The sequence below is a fragment of the Puma concolor genome, chromosome C2, assembly GCF_028749965.1.
Source record: "Puma concolor isolate L17-30 chromosome C2, mPumCon1.1.hap2, whole genome shotgun sequence".
Lineage (NCBI taxonomy): Eukaryota > Metazoa > Chordata > Mammalia > Carnivora > Felidae > Puma > Puma concolor.
In genome coordinates, this window is record NC_141675.1 from 13733129 (window position 1) to 13756108 (window position 22980).

At 41.5% G+C, this 22980-nt stretch overlaps 1 protein-coding gene across 1 annotated transcript in view; it reads right to left on the bottom strand.

Annotated features, from left to right (window-relative positions):
• RBMS3 (RNA binding motif single stranded interacting protein 3) overlaps positions 1-22980 on the bottom strand; it is a 1106864-nt gene that overhangs the window by 797007 nt on the left and 286877 nt on the right. Inside the window, exon 3 of the mRNA XM_086720584.1 lies at positions 10511-10684. Within this exon, the coding sequence (XP_086576710.1) occupies positions 10511-10636 (126 nt within the window). The 5' untranslated portion in view covers positions 10637-10684. The remainder of the gene's footprint in view (positions 1-10510; positions 10685-22980) is intronic.

A 22980-nucleotide genomic window follows, 5' to 3' on the forward strand; every position in this document is an offset into this window, starting at 1 on the left:
AAGTGGAAATAAGAGACACTTCTGGTCAACCATAAGTTGCGCTACAACCACAACCCAGCATTGCCTAGACAACTTGAATACACCACACCATACCACCCAGTCATTCTACTCCTGGCCATAACCAAAATGTGTCCTGGGCATCAGGAACTCAGCAGCTTTGCTCATTGTAGCAAAAACAAGAAACAGCCCCAAAGTCATCAACGCTAAAATGGATAAATCAACTGTGGTACGATCAAATTTCACAATACAACAGTAAAACTAAATGAACTACAGCTAATCACACTACAAGGGATGCATCTCAAAAACACAATGTTGAACAAAACCAAAATACAAATTTCCAAAATACATATAGTGTGTTTTTCATTTTGATGATGTTTAAGTACCTATATTTGGCAAAGCTATGAAGAAAGGAAATGCTAAACATGAAATCCTGGATTATGGTTCCCTCAGGGAGTTGAGAAGGAGACTCATATTAAAGGACATGTGGGAGCTGCAAAACTATCTGTAAAGTCCTGTTTCTAAAGCTACATGTTGTGTCCAAAGGTGCATATTTTGTTAGAATTTTTTTTGTTATTATTTCCCTATTGTTTGTATTTACATACACATCTAAGCTGAAGAGCTACTGAAGGACAGTAAGCATCCACCACCAAAAAGTACCTGGAAGGATAAACAGCTACCCTTTGAGCCTAGGAAAGAAGGAAACTGGAATTTTCACTTTAATGTGTATTCAAAAAGTTTGGATGTTTAGGGATGCTGGTGGCTCAGTCGGTTGAGCGTCCTACTTCCACTCAGGTCATGATCTTATGTCTTCCGGGTTCAAGCCCCGTAATGGGCTCTGTGCTGACAGCTCAGAGCCTGGAGCCTGCTTGGAATTGTTTCTCCCTAGCTCTCTGCCCCTCCCCCATTCGCACTTTCTCTTTCTCTCTCTTTCTCTCTCTCTCAAAAATAAAATAAAACATTAAAAAAAAATTTTAAAGAAGTTTGAATGGTTATCCCAAAAGAAGGCACACTAATTCTGTAATTGCAAGGAAAAGCCCCAGCCTTAATGGGTCTTTGCGCACCAATGATTATGGAGCCTCCCCGGTGAGCCAAGCAGGTACCCTGATGTCATCCAAGGTCACTGCCTGCAGTCACCGCAAAGCTTGGCATTAGGAGGCAGCATTGAAAGTCCCTTCAAAAAAGTGATTGATAAAATTTGCCTTCCGTAAAATGGTGAGGGGACCTCATCAGAAGCATTTTTGGTTTTCAGCTTAAAACTTTTTTTTTCTTTTCAAAAGGGATTCATTACAACGGAAGCATATTTTTGCCTCCCCCCTCCCCCGCCAAAGACTCAATAAGTTTATGTTTAGGAGTCTTCACTGACATAGATAACAGATAAAAGAGAAATCTGGTAATTTTTGTTCAGCCTTAGCACTTGGAACAGCACCGAAAATACACCAAAACCTTTTCTTCCTGTGTGTCTTTTGCACCAATGATGCCACTTCCTTCCACGCTCATCCCCTCTAAACACTTACTTCTCATATATCAGATTCCTTGTTTAAAGAAAGGTTAATTTCACCCCAGTGGTTATAACCAAATTGTAAATGTGGCAAGATCCCATGCTGCCTACTTAAGTCTTTGAAAATAATTTATTTCTATAAGGTAATATTTTATCAATGATTTTAAAATTAAATGTTATGGTGCATTTAATCAATTTTCATGTTAATTTTTAAAAATTATCAAGTCAGAGGATTTTTACAAGTCAAGCTTACAAGAGCGGTTGGGGTCAGGACTGAGCAGAGGGAGATCCTGACTGCAGCTCCAAGCATATCGTACAAAACCCAAATTTCTATGCAAGAGGTATGGACTCAGCCGGGATGGATGGTGGAATCTATTTCCCAAAACACCTGTTCTGGATACTTAGAATTAAGTAATGTCAAGTCATGCATTATTAAGATGAGGCAAGAGACTATCAGAAAACAGGAAAGGAGACCATCATGGCTAGGAACCACATGAAATGTGCCAGAGGAAACTCCAGCTCTTCCAACCATGTGCGAAAAATAAAGGTGAGGAGAGAGAAGCAGAAGAGTATTCTCCATTTTATACGGAAACATTGCCTTTGGGGAGAAAAACCACATGAAACAAACACTGTGATCTTAGGCTTCACTACAAATGACCAACTCTGGGCAAACTTGTAATGTCTTATCGGTCTTGGTCCACTAAAGCATAGATGCTTAACAGCGAAGTACAGAGCAAAGTTGAAATTTCCAGGGAGACATAAATAAGTCTTCATGTACCTGAGGGGCTTTCAATAATTTGAACCTTGAGTCCCAGGGTCTAAAATAAAAATCCATTCCAAATAGTGCAAATTGGGAGTCTGTCTGTAAGCCTTTTCTAATGATACAAATAAAAATTGTTTTTTTTCCTATTAAAAAATATTTTTTTAGTGTTTATTTCTTTTTGAGAGAGAAAGAGACTGGGGGGGGGGGTGGGAGGAGAGACACAGAATTTGAAGCAGGCTCCAGGCTCTGAGCTGTCAGCATAGAGCCCAACGCGGGGCTCGAACTCACAAACTGTGAGATCATGGCCTGAGTCGAAGTCAGGTGCTCAAAAGTCTGAACCATCTGGGTGCCCCATTTTTTTTTTCCTTTTTTAATATAGTTTCTATCTATTAACTGATTTATAAAGGATAAACTTGTGCTAAACAGCTTTATATGCATTATCTCATTAACTTTTCACAATGACCTCAGGAAGTACCTTATCATGTTCCTACTTTAAAGAGAGAAAAGACAGAGCCTATCTCCCTGACAATGCTGATCTACAGCAGCATCAAACTTGGAAATACCTACTGTTCCAGTTACCACTGCTGGGTAAGAAACTGGTTTAGTGACTTCATACCACAACCATTTCCAATGCTCATGGTTCTGAGGGTCAGGAATTTGGACAGGACACAGTTTGTTTCTCATGGTTTGGATGGGAAGGCACAAATACCTGGAAGTACCTCAAGCAGCTAAAGAGTAGAGTCGTCCGGAAGGTTCTTCACTGACAATTCAGGCAGGGGGGCTGAGAAGACTCAAAAGCTGGGCTCAGCCGAAACTTTGACCAGAGTACCTCCACAAAGCCTCTCCCTTGTGGTTGGGTCTCCTCACCACATGGTAGCCGGGTTCAGAAAGGTAGTGTCCTGACAGCATTCAGAAAGTAAGCTCTTCAAAAGAGCCAGATAGAAGCTACATGACCTTTTCTAACTTTGACCTGCAAGGTGCTACAGGACCCCTTCCACCACATTTACATGGGATTGAAGTGAGTCACAAAATTAGGCCGACTGAGAGAAGAGGGTGGGAGAATGGCAACACCACACTGCAGAAATTATTGCAGCCATTTTGGCAAATAGAAACGTGCACCTCGACACGTAGACTTTTATCAAGACAGCTAACATTCAACTACCTTTTTTTTTTTTAATTTTTTTTTCAATGTTTATTTATTTTTGGGACAGAGAGAGACAGAGTATGAACGGGGGAGGGGCAGAGAGAGAGGGAGACACAGAATCGGAAACATCACCTACCTTTTTGAAGCTATTGCTCGTTGGATATTATGATTGCTGCAGCAAAAGAATCCCAAGCAATAATATTCCTTAACCCAACTTCAATAACAGTAATGTTATTATCTGATTTGTATACGTAGTCTTACAGGAGATGGTGTGTGTGTGCATGGTGGGGTAGAGATGGGTGATAGCCTTAGAATTGACATAATGTGAAAGAGATACAGATGAGCAGAGATACATAATCTTCTGGCCTTTGGAGAATCTGAGCAAGAATTGGGGCAACCAGAGTTCTGAGCTGTGGGAAGCTTCTTTCACTATAAGCAGACTCCCCACCCCCCCAAAAAAAAGTTTAGGAAAAAAATACTTCAAACTGTTCACATATTCCTATGACAATTTTGAAAAATTACATACCCTCTTTCCCATCTCTAAGTTATCTAAAAGTTTTATTATGAGTTTAAATAATCACAAAGGATGTAAGTTCCAGACCATGATACACTATTCTTTTCTCTCAGCACAGAGATATATGTACAGCTTGGAAAGACTGGAAGCCCCATGGTTTATGGTGCCTGATTAATCATTACATGAGGTGTCTCCTTTGTTGGTGCCCCCCTGGGAAGTTTTTATACCTCGAAGCAACAGACCAAAATAAGATTTATGTGCAAGAAATATACTTTCTTTTGTAAAGCGCTATGGTACGGAGACCATATAATGTATTTTCCAATCCTGACCACTTTTGACAATGAAAAGGGACACTATTAACTACTCTAAAAAATAAGCATAAACCAGGAAAATGGGGATATATGATGACCCTAGCAATGAGAACACTAGGAAGCTATCAGGCAAATCAGTTTACAAAAGAGAACTCCTGGAAGCTGACTATCTGGTCATTATCTCACTGATAATTATCCATTTTCTGTACTCTTTGAAAAGTTTTCCATAGCCCCAAAAGTTTGTATAGATCTATTATTAAGCTAGCATCCAGCCATACCAGTCGCTAAAGTATTGAAACCCTGCCGTACACATTATTCAACAGAGGAACGGTAATTGGAATAACCAACAAAAATAATCAATAATCCAAATCTGAGCATTTGTGTTTCATTTCAAAAACCACACACAAGCAAACTGTGATTCCAAGACAACCTGGTGGCATGGGTACTGGACACGGAGCTCGGGAATCTCTTACAGAGGACTTGCTATTTATTTCCAAAGTCGGTGGGCAGCATAGAGGCATAAATATCCTTATATAGCAGAAATGAGACTTGTAACTGCTCCCAATGTCTTCTTTAAGCTTCCAAAAGAAACGTTTGTCATTCCCCATGGGGAGAAGTAGGGGCTGGGTCCAGAAGCTGATAGTAGGGTTACTGACAGCCACGGACACACAGTTGTCATGAATATAGACAGCAAACGCCTTCACTGTGGGATAATGTCCCCTCTGACAGGTCTGTGAGACCTGTGTTTTATTTAACAATTTACCTTATGAAGAAAGAGAGTTGGCCCTGTGCTTCGTAAACAAGTTTCCAGGAAGGGAATCTCCTGGAAACCTATTCAATGACTAAAAAAGAGAGTCCTCTAGCAGGACAGTGCTGTGTCTCCACCCTCTGTCTTGCACCCGGCTGCACACCCTTCTTCCTCTACCTGACCACTCTTTTCGTGAAAGAGAGACAGGATCTAGAAGCTTCCACTACCTCCAGGCAGCATCAACCTCTGAGCATACCCCTACTACTTTTTTAGGTTCTTCCGCTCTGCTTTTCTTTAGCCCTTTCTGCTTTGTCTCCAGTATGAACTGGGCTCTACCTGGTCACTGGCTGGTGGTTGGCACAAGTGGTCTCCTGCTTCGCCTCAAGGAGGGTGCAGCGGCATGTTGTGTCTCCTCATCAGAGAAAAAGAAACCAATACACAGGCTCCTGACCTCAGTAGTGGAGATCAGATCACTGCCATCTACTTTTCCTCTTTTCCCACTTCCTCCGTCCCTCTCTCCATCTCTGTGGAATTACCCACATGATGATATCATTTCAGGTGAGAAGAAAAAGGCCCAAGTGGGGAGCAAATGCAGGGGGAGTAGACAACTAGTACATGAGGCAGCCCAATGAGTCCCCTTCTTTTGTGATTCACATGATTACTTCATGGCTAAGGATTCACACGTTGTGGGAAATGTGATGTGATTCCCTACATCAAGTCAAGGAAGCAAACAGAATTATCATTTAGCTGCTGACAAAAGTATCAAATGAAAGTTCAAAAGCAGCACATCAGTAAGTATACTACTGGGAAATTATTAGAATGATTTTATGAATGAAATATATTACAAATAATATGACTAGGTAAGAAATTCACATGATATACCATTCGCTTCCTTAGACAATAAAGAGTATGATATATATAATATTTGACTTATATTATCAGTTATACTGCTGCACTGCTGGAATATTTTGAACATTGCATTTTACCATTTTATATCCCATGTTGAAGAGACCATCCTAGATGCCTGGACATGGTTTCTTCATTTACTAGAGCAGTGGGTTAAACATGAGTAGAGGTTTAATAACCTTGTATTCACATTTTCTTTTAACATATGTATTGGAGTGGTTCTCAAGGGGATACTTATCACCTCATTTTGGAAGGGGCACAACAGTGGATTTCAGAATAATCAAACATGTTAGTGAATGTGAATAATTCTGAATTGCCATAGGGTATCCATTTCTGTCCTCTGTCACAAAAAAAAAAACAAATAACAAAAAGCAAAAAAACCCTTCTCACATGATTTCCCTCAGTGAGAAGGCTCATCCATTTCCGGAAACTCTAAATAATTACCTAATGGTTAAGAAGTTAGCCATTCGACACTGTATTATGACTGTGGTAGGCTGAACAACAGTCCACCCAGATGTCCACAACCTAATCCCAGGAACCTGTGAGTGCTACTTTATATGGCAAAAGGAACTCAGCAAATGTCATCAAGTTAGGGATCTTTAGGTATGGAGATGCTCCTGGACTATGTGGGCGGGTCTTAAATGGAACCACAGTGTCCTTGTAAGAGAGGCAGGGAGAGAGGTGGTTACAGGTAGAGAGGACAGTGTGAAGAAAAAGCAGAATTAGATTTGAAGATGTTTTGCTGGTGACCTTCAAGATGAAAGAAGGGCCCATGAGCCAAAGTATGCAAGGGAGGTATCTCTGGAAGCTAGAAAAGGCAAGAAACAAATTCTCAACTAGAAGCTCCTTCAACATCTTGATTTCACCTCAGTTCCAACATCTTGATTTCACCCAGTTCCAAACTCCAGACTGCAGAAGAGTAGATGAGTATTAAGCCCCCCAAGATTGTGGTGATTCGTTTCAGCAGCCATAGGAAACTAATACAGTGATGTATCACAGGGCTCTGAGAAAATCCTTACTTGGTCAGGGAGAGGCCGAATGTTTTCTAAAATTCTATAGGTTGCCAATTTCAAGTTAACTAACCAGGAAGGTATCAGGATTCCTCAGTAGCAGGGAAGAGAAAGGGAGAGAGAAAGGGAGCTCCTTGAGTCATGTCTATTGACTACACAAACAACACACTGGCTGACTTCCTTTAGCCCCAGGAAATGGGTTAGGAGCCCAGAAATCCTCAAACTAGTAACTCAGAAGAAAGGGCCAGAATCTCACGAGGCAGGCTGAGCATTTATAGCTTCATTAAAGGCTACTAAATTTTATGACTCAAGAAAATCACTGGCAATCTATTCAGACAAGAAATGTTTTTGTGGTTTTAACCACAAAACCTCTGTGGATCTTATGGCTGCATGTCAACTATGGAATCTACTCTCACATTTTGGATCCCAAAATATTTCTCTGGTTATTTGGCTTGCAATAGGGACCTTAGTGAAAATTACAAGGTGGTCAACATTTCTGGATGTTGTCAGTATAACCCAGCTTTTGGTGAACCTGTATACAACTTCTGGTTCATTTTCAAAGGATACAATTCCTTTTCCAAGATGGTAGGAGAGCTCAATGGTTCCTGGTCTTGGAGTCAAGAGTTTAATGCTATCTGATCAGGCATGGGAGGAAAATTTGAAGGAAAAGTTTAAATGTTGGAATAATGGAAGAATGTCAAGTAGGCCTTAAAATTAAGAAGTACAACACCCATGACTATTTTTTTAAAAGAATTTTCTAGTCTTTTGCTTCTACTTTCCACACTTTACTCTCAGCAGGATGACAAAAGAAAGTATCAGTTTCTGGATTTTAAAGCACAAAAAATACCTAGACATCCTGTAATTATCCTAATGGTTTCCAAGATAGGACATCACTATTCATTATTCCTACTCCCAGCACTGAAATCGAGTTTTATACATACAAGTACTTCTCTGAGGAGTAACATGTACATTTAAAATTAAAAGATTACAAAGAGTTCTATCAGGGGTAAAATCACTGTCCTCAGCATGTAAATAAAGACAAAGGGACTCAATGGCAAGGAGTGTAAATATATTGTATTTAATGTAGTGGATAAGACTACTTGTTGGAGGCTAAACGGCCAACGTTTGACTCTCAGGTCCCACTACTAGGTGTACAACTCTGGGCAAGATTCTCGATTTTCTGAGCTTCACTTCATTAATCTTTGAAATAACAATAATAGTACCTACCACCTAGGGCCATTTTGAATATATATACCTATATAATACCTATAAAGGTGCTTAGTATGGAGCTTAGAAAATAGTAAGTGCTCAATAAATATCAGCTACCTTTACATGACCTTGAGGCCAATATGAACATGACTTGAAATATTTCATTAAAATATGTTTGTCATAATCTGGCTTGACAAATAATGGCTGAAAAGATAATGAGACATTTTAGACGTGGAACTGGTTACCAAAGGAAATTTTATTGCCAAATATATGCAACTTGTTTTTTATTATGAAAAACATATTTTGTAACTATTTTTATTGTGCTTTCATAATAAAAACCATGTTGCATATATTTTGAACATAAAATAGACTAAAGGATATACGTGAAAAAGCTAATCTTCCTCTTACCGCAGAACTTCAATTGTAGTCTACAGAAGTAACCACATACGTATATGCACACATGTGCATGTGTGTGTGTGCGTGTTTGTGTGTAAAATACTCTCGTAATTTGACTCCTGGATTTCCTTCTTGTTCCTCTATCAGGATTTCCTCACCCAGAGGCCTGAGGGAGTCCTAAAACGATTAAATTATGCCATATAATTTCCTTGCTTAACATACTCCAATGGCCCAGTGTACTTAAATAAAACACAAACTCGTTACTCTGGATAACAAAGTACTACCAGCTCTCACCCCTGTCTTTCTTTCTAACTTTATCTCGTTCTGTTTCCTTTCAAGTAAGCTCCAGAAACACCGGTGTTCCCTCTGTGTATACAATGAACATTCAGGCTTATTCCCGCCTCAGGACCTTCATACTGCCCCCTCAGCCTGGAATGCTCTTCCTCCTGAACTGTGCATAGCTCTGTCTCTTTTTTATACAGATCGCCGATAAAACCTGTCCTCCCAACTCAGGACATGGCTGACTATACAGCTCATGTAAGCATTCAGTCATTCTGTTATCATTTCAACCAATTCTGAGCCTCTGTGTAGCATCTAACACCACTGTACATTTTTTTCTCATTTGTTTGCTTATTTTTATTTATTCATATGTTTACTTAGGTAATTGCTAGCTTCTCGGTTTCCTAGGGTGGAAGCTCCTGGACAGCAAGACTTGGTTTTGTTCACTCCTGGGCCTCCTTCACCTAGGAGGATGCCAAAATATAATAAATGCCTGATAATGTTAAATACATTTTTGTTGAAAGTTAATGAGGGTTATTTAGGTCCCTTTTCCATGTAATTTCAAAAATGTTGCTACATTGTCCTTGCACATACATCCTTGTACATGTCCAATCAAGAGCCAAAAGTTTAATTACTGAGTCAAAGGTATATGCAATTTAAATTTTGATCGTTATTTCCAAATCACCCTTTAACAAAGTTATACCAATTTACATTTTGAGTAGATTCCTTGAATCTTCTTTAAAGTGACTTTATGACACGATATTTAAGATACATTCTCTCATTTTGAAGCTCAGGACACTCTATAATTCCATAACCTTGAAATGCCAAAAGGATAGCCCAAGAGCAGGCGTCTACGGCGGCCCTTTGGGATGGCTGGAGAAACCGCATCTCTAGTTACTGACAAGGAAAGGGGCTACTATGAGAAGCATACGTGACTCCCTTCTGAAGGTCTCTCACTACTCAAGTCTTATGTTGGAATTTTTAGCAGTAAACAGAGGTTTACTTATCACATGCCTCATAATCTCTTCCAGGTACACAACTATAATTTATGATAACAAAAATCTTAGTTTATGAGGACTGGATTGAGCTGCAGGAAAACACAATGGCAGAAACAGGTACCTTATTCTAAAAGGGTCTCAAATCCCATGAGTTTACTCCTCCCCACTAAAGGCTTATTTATCCTGCCCTTTGAGTCATCTATGCCAACAAGCTCAGATTCTGTGTAGCAGTAACTGGGAATTACTCTACTGATGGATTTATATCTCTATGTTCATACCTATTTAAACCATATCAACAAGGCCATTGACAGAAGTGGGGACATACAGACGCCAGTGACTCCTCCAGGCCATTTTGAAAGACATCCTCTTCCAGTGCAAAATCAGCCAACTAACGTCATTGGCAACAGCCAGAAGGAAGCCAGAAAACAAATCCAGTGTCACACATATATTCAGCCTCCATACCAACGCACTCCAAAAGGTCTGCCAACCTATTTCACCTAGAAATACCTTTAAATGCAACATCAAAGTTCAGCCAGCATCATTCAGACACATGTCATTTGAACTTAAGATGCTCTCTGTTGTTCATCTCTTACTCAACAGCAGCATATTCTTGCCTTACAAGAGTTACAGCATTGGAGAAATTGCCCAATTAATAGCCAGATACCAAGTCTCGGTTCCAAATGTACCTGCATAAAGCATCGAATTTGCTAAATACTGAAAAACGGGGTACTTACAGCAGGGTGTCCAGTACAATAGGTGTAGCTGGCATGGGACTGATAGTGCAAGCTTGCTCTTGGAAAGGAGTATGTATTCCAGGCTGGTTGGCTGCTGTTCCACTGAGAGCTGAAGCCAGGGCTCATGGTCACGCGTGACTTACTAGTTTGATAGGCTCTCACCGTGGAGCTAGACTATCAAGAAGAAAGAAAGGCAATGTAAAGACAGCTCTGCATAGAACCCAAGTCTACTACATATAGCAGCATGCACTCTGGTATGACCGCAGCACAGGTCTCCGCTGGTTAAGGAAATGGCTGAATTATTTTATTTATTTATCTGTTAATCTTTATTTTTGAGAGAGAGCGAGAGTGAGAGAGAGCGCACGCGCGCGCCAAGTGGGGGAAAAACAGAGAGAGAGGAAGACACCGAATCCAAAGTAGGCTCCAGGCCCCGAGCTGTCAGCACAGAGCCTGACGCGGGGCTCGAACTCACAGACCACCACCCGTGCTGAAGTCAGATGCTTAACCAACTGAGCCACCCAGGTGCCTCAGGAAATGGCTGAATTCTTAAGAGGAGGCATTACATATTGTTCTGACTAGGATACAAGTATTTTCTCACTGTTAATTTTAACTGGATCATGAATTTTAACTGGATTAGCGAAAACAGGATTTTTTCCCCTCGTTGCGACATGCAGCTCCATCGGTCAGCAACGAGATGTGTTTTAGCGGCAATGGCAGCAAGGATACTGTCAATTACATAAATGTCCTTTTATCACAGCATTCACCTCAGCAATTCACTGCTCGCCTTACCCAAATGCAGTAAACAAAAATCTTGGTCGACGAGGACTGGATGGAGACATATTGGTCCCTAACTCTAAATGGTCTTCAAATGCCACGAATCTATCACTTTCCTGTGGGAGGCATCAGCACAAATATGCACAATATTCCGTGTCACCACTGCACTACCTAAAGGCAGCAAAATGAAGGACTTGAAATTGTCATTTGCCCCCAACCAGCCATATCAATGTAATTAAAAACAGAGAAATAGGAAACTTTCCATCAAAATGCCAAATGTTAAATACATGTGCTTTCTCATAATTATATGTAGGGTACAATGAACTGAACACAAAACGCACTTGTATCTTCTTTCTTTGTCCTCAAACGACCAGAGCATATAAGGGATACAGTAGTTTCTTTTCACAGAACACTTTCTATCATCAAATTGCCATAGCTACTTACCCCAGTAGCACAGTAACTTGTGCACTAAATTCTATTTATAAATCCATGGGCACATGCCAACTCAATCACTGGGAAAATGTGCTAATCTCATTGCCATTATATTCAGGAAACCTAGTGGGAAGAAACTTCTATCTGCAATTGTGTTTTCCCATTAGGCTGGATTTTGATACCACTAGAGACTTAGAGGAATGACTTTTCTGAAGACAAGTTTGGGCATCTTGGAGTAACTGAAAGAAAGGAAAGACCTTGGCAACTGGAAGGCACTAGGCAGGGCTGTGTCACAAGAGCCTCAAGATATTTGGAAAGGGAAAAGAAAACTGAAACCAATGATTTACTGGTAAATAATTTAAAATATTTAAACCCAAACTTGGAGAATGTACCCTTGTTGAGGTAGACAAGTTTATTGACTATCTGTCTCCACTCTCATTCTCAGCCTGACCATGTATACTATCCAGGTGTTCAATAGTTCAATGAGATGTACAGGTACAGCAATGCAAAGTTTATAGACTGCTGTATACCTCCTTGGGGTAAAAACCTGTTGGAGAAGCAATAACGGACTGCTATAAAATTAGGATTTTTTTATGTGGTCCTAAGTATGAACGCTCTGTATTTGCATTAGAAAACATGTTATTTAGGGGCACCTGGGTGGCTCAGTCAGTTAAGCGTCCGACTTCGGCTCAGGTCATGATCTCGCAGTTCATGAGTTTGGGCCCCGCGTCGGGCTCTGTGCTGACAGCTCAGAGCCTGGAGCCTGCTTCGGATTCTGTGTCTCCCTCTCTCTCTGCCCCTCTCCTGCTCATGCTCTGTCTCTCAATAATAAATAAACTTTTAAAAATTAAAAAAAAAAAAAAAGAAAACATGTTATTTATATGATATATACTACCCTTCAAAGACTACATGAACTCACCTACGAAACTACCTTTGGACCCAAAGGTGTCTTGGTTTCTGCTCTGCATCTATGGTCACTAACATTAATCACTCTGACTAGCTCAGTTGATTGTATGGGTAACTCCTTCAAGGCTAAATATGGTTAGTTCCGTTACCTGTTTTCACATTAAGATCAGCTCAGGGACCTTAAAATTCTTGGAAATTGTGTATACATAAGTTTATAAATGCTCTCATCTCTTAGTTTAATTATGGTCCTACATAACATCTGTCTCTGTTCAAGGATTTTATTCATGGTGGTCTTCCTCCTGCAAATCCTTTGTTCTCCCTCCTTTACAAAACTCACACTCAAGTTACACCTTGTACTTGGTTCCATTGTAGATGCCTCTAGCTTACTGCCCTTGCCTTCTGGCTCTCACACAACCCTCACAGTGTGGCTCACACACATTAGCATGTGATTACGTTGTTTTGTATTGTTCCCTCTATATGTAAATTTCAGCTCTCCAACCTGGTTGAGAGTCTAATGAGGTCAAGATCATGAATACTGCCTTTTTGGCAGCTTAAGGAGTCTTCATCTTCCTTGACCTTGGAAGGCTCTAATAGTGTTTATCTCCTGATCACTGCAATCATCTTTTCCTTTGACTCCGTGACCCTTCTGACTGTACCTTCCTGTCTCACCTGATTCCTTATCTTTCTATTTGCTCTCCCTAAATTAGGTTTTTTGGTTTTTGGTGGGGTTTTTTTTGTTTTTTGTTTTTTTTCTTTTGGCCAGGGGATAATTTTCAGTTCTGTGCTATTCTTTCTATTAACTTTTCTCCTTTGTGATCTTATTCATGGTCAAAGCTTTAAGTATTACTTCTTAGAAGACGACTCTCTGATGTAATTTAATAGTATAAACTCTCTCCCAAATCCTAGTCCCAAATCTTAAAATATCTTCTGGATATGTATGTATAACTATCAATCACCACAAATGGAACCAAAGTTTAAATTACTGTGTATAAAATTAAATGAATTTATCATTTTATTCTAAAATTTCACCACCCCACAAGTTCTTTTTTTTTTTAATTTTTTTTTTTTTCAACGTTTATTTATTTTTGGGACAGAGAGAGACAGAGCATGAACGGGGGAGGGGCAGAGAGAGAGGGAGACACAGAATCGGAAACAGGCTCCAGGCTCTGAGCCATCAGCCCAGAGCCCGACGCGGGGCTCGAACTCACCGACCGCGAGATCGTGACCTGGCTGAAGTCGGACGCTTAACCGACTGCGCCACCCAGGCGCCCCACCCCACAAGTTCTTTATTTCTGTGAATATTATGGCATTATTTTGAAACCAACTGCTTTCACCCTTTAGAATGACTGTGACTCATTTCTTTGTCCTCCAGCCCATTATCAGTGCCACCCAATTCTATTGAATCTCTTCAGTAGGTCTTGAACTGATGTTGTCCTTTCCATTCCTATTACAAATAGGAGTTCTAGGACTTTATCAGTTTATATCAGAGTCACCAAAACTACAATAACCTTTTACCTTAAGTTTCATTTAACCCTCTACAATGACACTAGATTAGTTTTCCTAGAAACCTGATTTTATGGTGTTACTCCCTCATGGAAAATGGTCAGCCGTTCTCCATGCCCTATAAGACAAAATCCAAAATTCCTAGTCTCGTTGCACATTCTTTCTAATTTGATCCTAGCCAACAACGTGAGGCTTATTTTTTGCTCCTTTCTATATAATCTCAAGCTCTGGATAGATTGCTACTTCAAACAACATGTGTGTGTCTGTCACACCTATCTCCTTCCTAGAATGGCCTCCCCTTCTCTCAGTTCACATGACCCTAGCAGACTCCACCTTTTCTGAAAAACCTATTTCAACCCTTGGCCACCAACCCATAGGGACTTTTGCTTCTAAAGGGCACTGACATTACTGATTTTCTGCCATATTCATCTAGCTCTTTCATTTGTGTGGTACCCAGAAAATCAATGTCATGACTTCATCAGTATAATTCACCAAATACCCTAATTTGTCTCTCACATGACAGTTCATACATCCCAACATACATCTTTGGGGATAGGTGTGTCGATTGTTTCTTCGGAAGGAGATCAACGCAAGAACTTGAGTGTAAGTAGTTCATTTGGGAAGTGATTCTAGAGAAAATCAGTAGGAGAATAGGAAATATGACAATCCATTTGCATCACTGAATCAGTCTTTACTGTTAAGAATTCTGTTCCATTGGGAGGCGTTCGGAAACAGTGTAGGCTACGTTTCAGAGTTATCTTACTGAAAGGGGAAGGAAGCTGGAATACTTAACCTTTGATTGCCATTCATCATTGGCTAAGGGCTGTTCCTGGGAGCATTATCACCCAGCATACCTGGCCTGCCCTACACACAAGCCAAAAGGAAGTTCTCATGTAGAGAGTCCCATGAGATTGTGGAAATGCTCTGAGAAAGTAAGTGCCAAGAAAGTATGGACAGAGCCTCAATAGCATCGATGCTAGGTAGATGACTCCTTGAAATTCTTTGCATCTGCTATAAAACCCCAGACATTTGCATTTTCCTTTTACATGACTGACAGCAGGGGCTCAAAAATATTGGTCAAATTGGCTTAACTACACTACCATTAAGGACTTGAAAGGAAAACACACAAAAGAAGATATTGGGATGGCTGGTGAGCACAGTGAAGAGGTGCTCAAAATCAGGAGTAATCAGAAAAATATAAATAAGGTACCAGTTTATACCCAGGCAAATGGCTAAAACTAAAACCACTGAAAACACTAAATGTTGGTAAGGTTATTGAGGAAATGAAACATTGTCAGGTTAAAATGGAATGGCCTCTGTTTTGGTAGTTTCATAGAAAATTAAACATACCTCTAGGAGCACCTGGGTGGCTCAGTTGGTTAAGCGTCCATCAGCTCAGGTCATATCTCATGGTTCATGAGTCTGAGCTCCACATCAGGTTCTATGCTGTCAGCACAGGGCCCACTTGGGGCCTGTATCCCCCCCTCTCTCTGCCCGTCCCCCATGTGCACTCTCTCTCTCAAAAATTAAATAAACATTTTTAAAAAGTAAGCATATTTCTACTTATGACCCAGCAATTCTATCCCTAGTTACATACCCCGGATGAAAATAGATTTATACAAAAATACCTTTATAAGAATGTGCATAGCAGTCTTGCTCGTAATAGTCCCAATCTGAAACCTATTGAAATGTCTATCAACAGGAGAATGGTTAAAAAAAAAAAAAAAAAAAAAGTACATTCATATAATGGAATACTACTCGGCAATAAAATAGAACAAATGTCTGATATACAAAACTACATGGATGAATCTCAAGATTGTGCCAAATAAAAAAAGACCAGGAATAGGAGAACAGGCATGTATGATTTCATTTATAGGAAGTGCAAGCTGAGGAAAACATATAATAATAGAAATCAGAAAGTGGTTGCTGGGGGAGTGAAAGGGGATTGATTAGAAAGGGGAATAATGTAATCTTCTAGGGTAATGGAAATGTTAGCCATCTGATTTTGGGTGGTCATCACATGAATGCATACATTTAGCAAAACTCATCAAACCGAACCCTTGAGACGTGTGCATTTTATGCCCTACTTACATCTCAAAGAAAAATACACTGTCACTGCAAAAGGCTGATTCTGAATTTCCCATGGATATGGAGGCTACACATGAAGTCCCATGATGTAAAAGTCCTAATTTTCTAGACCCCATAATTGGCTCGTCTGAGTTCGCTCTCTTTCCCCTTCTTGGTGTACTCTGTGAGAGCAATGCCAGGGAGTATCTAACAGCCAAAAGGCAGGCAGCCAGAGAGAAGAGCAAAGAGTCTGGATAAAGAACCTCTGAATAACCAAGAGCCGGCAGCATCATCTGGTGTCTGCCAACAGATCAGGGGTCAGGGCTGTTGGAGCAAGAAAAAATGGAGCACAGCACAAAAGAAGGGCCCTCTTACATGTTTCCAGAAATTACAAAGCTCCAGGGAACACTTGCTGTTCTCTCTACTCAGTCAGCACTAGCAAACAAAAGGAAGATAAAGGGAGGGGCAGAAGGAAGCTGCACTCAGAGGAAAAAAAAAAAAAAAGAAAGAAAGAAAAAAACGCAATGAGGAAGAAGGGAACGGCTAGTACTAAGATTTCTGGACACAACTGAATGTGTCCTACAAGGGGATATTAAGATAATGCATTTATATGCAATTTACTACTTATCAGACACTGCTCTGAATGTTTTATATTTACACTCTGACAACTCACGTGCACTCATAACAACACTATAAGGTAGCTACTGGGGCGCCTGGGTGGCGCAGTCGGTTAAGCGTCCAACTTCAGGCAGGTCACGATCTCGCGGTCCCTGAGTTCGAGCCCCGCGTCGGGCTCTGGGCTGATGGCTCTGAGCCTGGAGCCTGTTTCCGATTCTGTGTCTCCCTCTCTCTCTGCCCCTCGCCCGTTCATGCTCTGTCTCTCTCTGTCCCAAAAATAAATAAATGTTGAAAAAAAAAATTAAAAAAAAAATAAGGTAGCTACTGTTCTCACCTGCATTTTATAGGCAAATAAAATGATGCAGAAAAAAATGAGATAATTCAAAAATGTAAGAATACAGAACTACTAAGCAGTTGAGTGGATTCAGATCCAGGGAGGGTCCTGTTCACAGCTATTCTACCCTTATACCATCTTAGTTTGGATGATCTCTAAAACAGATTGTAAGGCAAGGAAGGACTGGTTTGGTTTGGTTTTGTTTGGGGCGGGGGTGATAATTACCAAATTCAGGAGGAGAGAAACAGTGAGACGGGCTCAAAAAACGAGGACAAACTATTAAGTGTACACTCTTGGGATCTATGCTATAAAGTAAAAAGCAGTGGATTCTGCTGAGACCTCTGAGAAGTGTTCAAAATGTCACCCAGAATCAACCACTGAAAGCTGAGAGGCTAGAATACTGGTAGACTCGCTTCTGTCCCACACTCAGTAAGGGTGGCCCTCCAGGAAATGATCACGCCCAGCCCTTTCAAGCTATGTTTGGACATGAGAGAATAAACTCTCTTGGCATCAAAGGAGGGCCTGGGGCAGAGAGTGGAGGGACCCACAGGTAAACTCAGGTGGGATGCTGTCAGTGCTTGGTGGATAAAAACTCTCCATCACCGCTGGGTTTGAGTTGAAATTAAAGATGAGCCAGACATGGGGTTGGGAGAATGTGATGTGGTGACCAGTGGCAGCCTCTGCAGCCACTTGTCCACCTCTCTGAAAGTAAAGCACAATGGTAGTAACCACTGCAGCAATGTTTATAGAACACTTGAGGCTATGTGTTTTATACACAGTCTCTCTGAATCCTCAGCATAATCCAATGGCTGAGGTGTTATTATCCACCTTTTGCTGAAGAAAGAGGGGCATACAGAGTTCAGGCAACTTGCCTAAAGACACACAGCTAATAAAGATACAAAGCTAAGAAGTGAAGATGGAAAGGATACAGAACTATGGTTGATTACGTGATTAATAAATTGTCCTCTCCAAGAAATAAGGCTTAGGAGTGAAGCACATACACCACTCTGAAACAGAGATTAAGACAGAAACTATTATAGGTAAAAGTTGACGTAAATATATAAAGTCAACGATCCAAAAGAACACAAAGCTGTTGTGAGATGCGGGCAGGCACACCACTCACTATTCTGCAAAAACACCTCTCTCTGTTGGTAAAATCATCATATGGTAATGCTCTAAAGGTAACTTAAGTTCAATAATCAGTGATGGCACTCCAACTGCCCACATACGCCTCCTTTCAAAGTTGCTCTGTGTCCATTAGTGAATGGCCTCCTCAGCCGGAAGAAATTACAAGGTAATTCTAGAGATACAGTCAATAAATTTAGATTGAAATTTCTTTAAGTATGTTCCAATGGTAACCTAAAAGTACTGCTATGGTTATCTCAAGGAGAACTTCTGTTCTTTATAATCAATAATTTTGAAATATACAGAAAATACTGTATGTACTAATAGAGCAGAGTCCTATAATAATTATTGCAGTCGAGGTGTTTCACTAGTTTGCCAGCCCAACCAGTCTTCCTGGAACACAGCATATGCCTATACGAACGTGGTTATTCCAGGTGACACAACCCACTCCCACACAACCCCGCAACCTGAGTCTGGTTGAACCAAGTAGTCACCTGACCCAACATGGGCCAATGAGATGACTTCTCCTAGAAATATGGAACAGCCATTCAATGACTTATAAATCTCCACTGGACATGTGAACTGGGAAGTGATGTAAAGGAAGAAATGGGGTTTGGTTGTGTGAATGTAGAAACAAACAAAACCTGTCTGAGGGCGAGTGAGGGGGGCAGGGGAGAAAAAGAACCTATGCATAGCAACAGAGACAAGAGGTAAGTGACACTCTTGCTTAAAGGAGATGAAAGGAATATTTCAGTTCTGGATGACTTGTAGTTTTTGGCTCTAGTCTCTTGCAACCCTTGGCTGTACTCCTGATCCTGAGTTCCATAAGATATTACCATATCCAGATATTAAATCCCTCCTTCCTGCTTAGGCGATCTTGAGAAGAACTTGCAATTAAATGGCCACTGACTGTGGGACGTGGAAGGAACAGATGTGCAGAAAGAAGTAGGTTTGAGACCATGTGATTTGGATGCTGAGAGGCCAAGGGCTTCAGGCCTGTACCATGTTTCATGGAAATCTTGTGAAACATGCCAGGGACTCCCCATTTGTCTTCACTCATTGAAATGGATTTCCCTTCCTAACAACAAAATCCTCACTTTTTAGACATCAGTATTCTTTCTCTCTGTCCCTGTACCTTCATTTTCACCTGTAAAGTGTACTTATTGTTCTTCTCCTTTGCCTTTTTAACTCAGCATTTCCGGTTGATATTAGGGATTCAGTGACACTTCACTGAAGATTCCATAGCAGGCATCATCTAAGTAAACATAAAAAGCATGAGCCAAGTATTACACATAAAAAAAGATATTTGGGGTCAACCAGTTAGCAGAGAACATGACAAAGTATGTGTGAGAGATGGCGATCGGCAAACTGTTAGAAACTTATTCAGAAATATAATCTACAGGGGCGCCTGGGTGGCTCAGTCAGTTGAGCATCCGACTTTGGCTCAGGTCATGATCTCACGGTTCGTGGGTTCAAGCCACCTGTCAGGCTCTGTGCCGACAGCTCAGAGCCTGGAGCTGCTTCAGATTCTGTGTCTCCCTCTCTCTCTCTGCCCCTCCCCCACTCATGCTCTGTTTCTCTCTCAAAAATAAACATTAAAAAAAAACTAAAATAAATATATATATTTAAAACCTATATCTAGCTTCAACTCCTAAAACAGGGCTAGAAATGGGATCCACACCTATATTTTTTGTCATTCTTTTCTTCCCCCAATTGTTCATTTTATTTTTAGCATCACGTCACCAACATTGAACTAAGAGAGAATGAGAAAAAAGTTCATGCACACATATATGTATGTGTGCGTACATACAAACTCATATATATCCATACACATACATACATTTCTTAAGGACCCACGATGAACTTTTTAGTAAGCAAATGTCAACATGAAGTTCACAGAGAGGCTAAATGACTTCCTGTGTGTGTTTATTTCCCTGCACTGCCCCTGAGGAAGTCTAAAAAGAACAGTTTCTACCCAAAGGCTCTCCGAGTTTCAATAGGTTTTTCAAAGTTCCCTCCCAGCCCCCGCCCCAAGCAAAGGATTCCCGCTGTGAGGTTTCTAAAGATTTCACTTACAGCCAGCTGAAAACAGAGCCTGAATGGACAGTAAAACCCACACCAAGCCTCTCTTTGCACCCTGTGTGGGGACAAGTGGCTACTTTGTTCATTTACAAAGGCTGGGAGAGAGAGAGGGAGAAACTGCCCCTATGGTATAAGAAGCTCCTTTCAAATAAATCCTTTTAAATGGATCTAAATCGTGACACTCAAAAGGAAGGAGGCTACACAAGCAATTGGGTAGCAACTTCTAAGTCCTCACACCCCTTCCCCCCCCCCCCAGGAACAGAAAAAAGTTTTCTCTTCTCTGACGGATTATCTTTTGTAACATTCCTCAAAGATGAGTCTCTCGCTCCGTCTCCACAGATTTGCTTCTCTCTGAGGAAAACGAGGCGTTTCTGTTGTTGTTATTGTTGCTTCCCTGACACGGGGACCGTCTTTATTTTTCCAACATCGCCTCTTCCATGACTCGTAAATATAAAGTATCTGAGTGATTTGCTCTGCTTACCAGAGGCCCTTTTTATAAAATGATCACAAAACAGGGTGCTTTCTGGCTCTTCATTCTATTGTTATTGTCTGGCTTCGAAACTTCAAAGGATGGAATGTGACAGAACATTCTGTATCCTCTGCAGACACATTTGAGGGCTCTCGCCGCTCTGGTGGGATCCCAGCCCCAACTGAAGGCTGTCCTGAGAGCAGCAGGTCAGACCAGGTGACTCCTCCGCTCCCTGATATCTGATTAGACCCGGAAGTCACCAGACCCATCCCCACAGGTCAGACGTTCTCCTAGACACCAGGAACCGCCACTCGGTGACTAGTGAACCTCTATTGGCAGAGACTAAGAAAAAGCCCTGACCGCTATTAAGGACTGATTATTCCAAGGACTCAGAGTCCTTTGGAGGTTGGAAACAGGGTTCCTGGCATGAATGTACACGGAGGGGCAATTTCACACCCTCTCCGCTGCTTTCACGGAGGAAAGCAGGAGAAAAGGAAGTGAGGAAAGGAATTGAGGAAAGGAATCAGGTAAGTCACAGGACATCAGCTAAGTCTGCTCTCTCCCAGCTTTTTACCTTTGGGAAGTTCCCACACCCTTAGGATGACTGGCAATGCCATGTAGTTCTTGCTAAGAGGAGACATTGCTGGGATAATGATTTTATTTTATTTTTTTTTCCTTTCTTTCTTCCCCAGATCACCTCAACTTTTATTTCCCCCCCGTGGCCACAGGACCGGGCTGCAGCTGTAGATGCCAGAGACAGGACTGGTTCCTAAGCCAGCCGTTGTTACCATGTTTTTAAACACTTATGTCAGGGGCACTTGGGTGTCTCCGTCGGTTGAGCGTCTGACTTCGGCTCAGGTCGTGACTTCCCGGTTTGTGAGTTCGAGCCCCACGTTGGGCTCACTGCCCTCAGACTGTCAGTGCACGACCCGCTTCAGATTCACTGTCCTCCTCTCTGTGCGCCTCCCCTGCTTGCGCTCTCCCCAAAGCAAATAAATGTTTTAAACATTTGTGTCGCAATTTCTAAGGGCCTGATGGAACAGGATGTGCCTTTACCCCACCTGGCATAGCTGGAGCTGACGGTGAAGGCGGCTGTGTTGCCGGGTGGCGAAAACAGCCCACGAGTCCTGCACCTTTGCCACCTTACACGTTCTGCCCAGGAGCGGACTGCTGCTAGACTCAGCGCCAGACCAGCATTGCCGGCAATCTAGACCAGCACGGAACCTAGGAACCCGAAGTGCCTCCCAAAGGTGGAACCGTTTGCGTAAAAATGCCGAGCAGAAGGGAGCAGTAGCTGTAGGTAAGAGCGAATAAGTGCCTGTGCCAAGAGGGAAATCCAAGATTACACTCACATGTGGAAGGAGGCTGAGAGCAAGAGATAGTATTGTCTCAGCTCAATGGTAACAGATGCCTGAAAGGGTGAGGCCATGGGTTTGCTGAGACCACTCCTGCCTTGGGGAACCGGACAAGGCCAAATGGAACCCCGAGTGGCCTTGCGCACGGAGACACTCTTCCTATCAGGCGATGATGAACTGGACGAACTATTAATGACTACATGCAATTCTGACCACATGCCACTATCTTTTGAGTATGCTGTGAGGAGTCTGTGGCCAGAGATTTGGGGTGGGATATGAAATAATGGAAAATATATGCATTGGTTTCTGTCCCTGGTTCCTAGCACAGATCTCATAAAACCCTTGTAATTTCATAATGATTAGAGAACCAGGTGCATCTTTTGTTGATATTTGCTCTTTGACCTTGGTTCCTGAGACAGAACTCCTCCTTCTCTAGGGATTTCCTGGGTGATGGCTGGATATTTTGTTCTCTAAGAGGCAACTCTTGGAGAACCCCTGGATTGGGGTGGGTCACCAGAAAGACCAAGCCATGACTAGATAGATGTTACTGCTAATTATTACGGAATTAAAATGCTACTACTTATTTAAAAAAAAAACAAAAACAAAAATACATAATCTTAGGGACTAGAATTTACAAACGACTTCTTTTTTTTTTAAGTTTATTTACTTGAGAGAGAGAGAGATGGAGGGAGAGGGAGAGGGTGAGTTGGGGAGGGGCAGAGACAGAGAGGGAGACAGAGAATCCCAAGCAGGCTCCACACTGTCAACACGGAGCCCTGAACACAGGGCTCGATCTGATGAACCG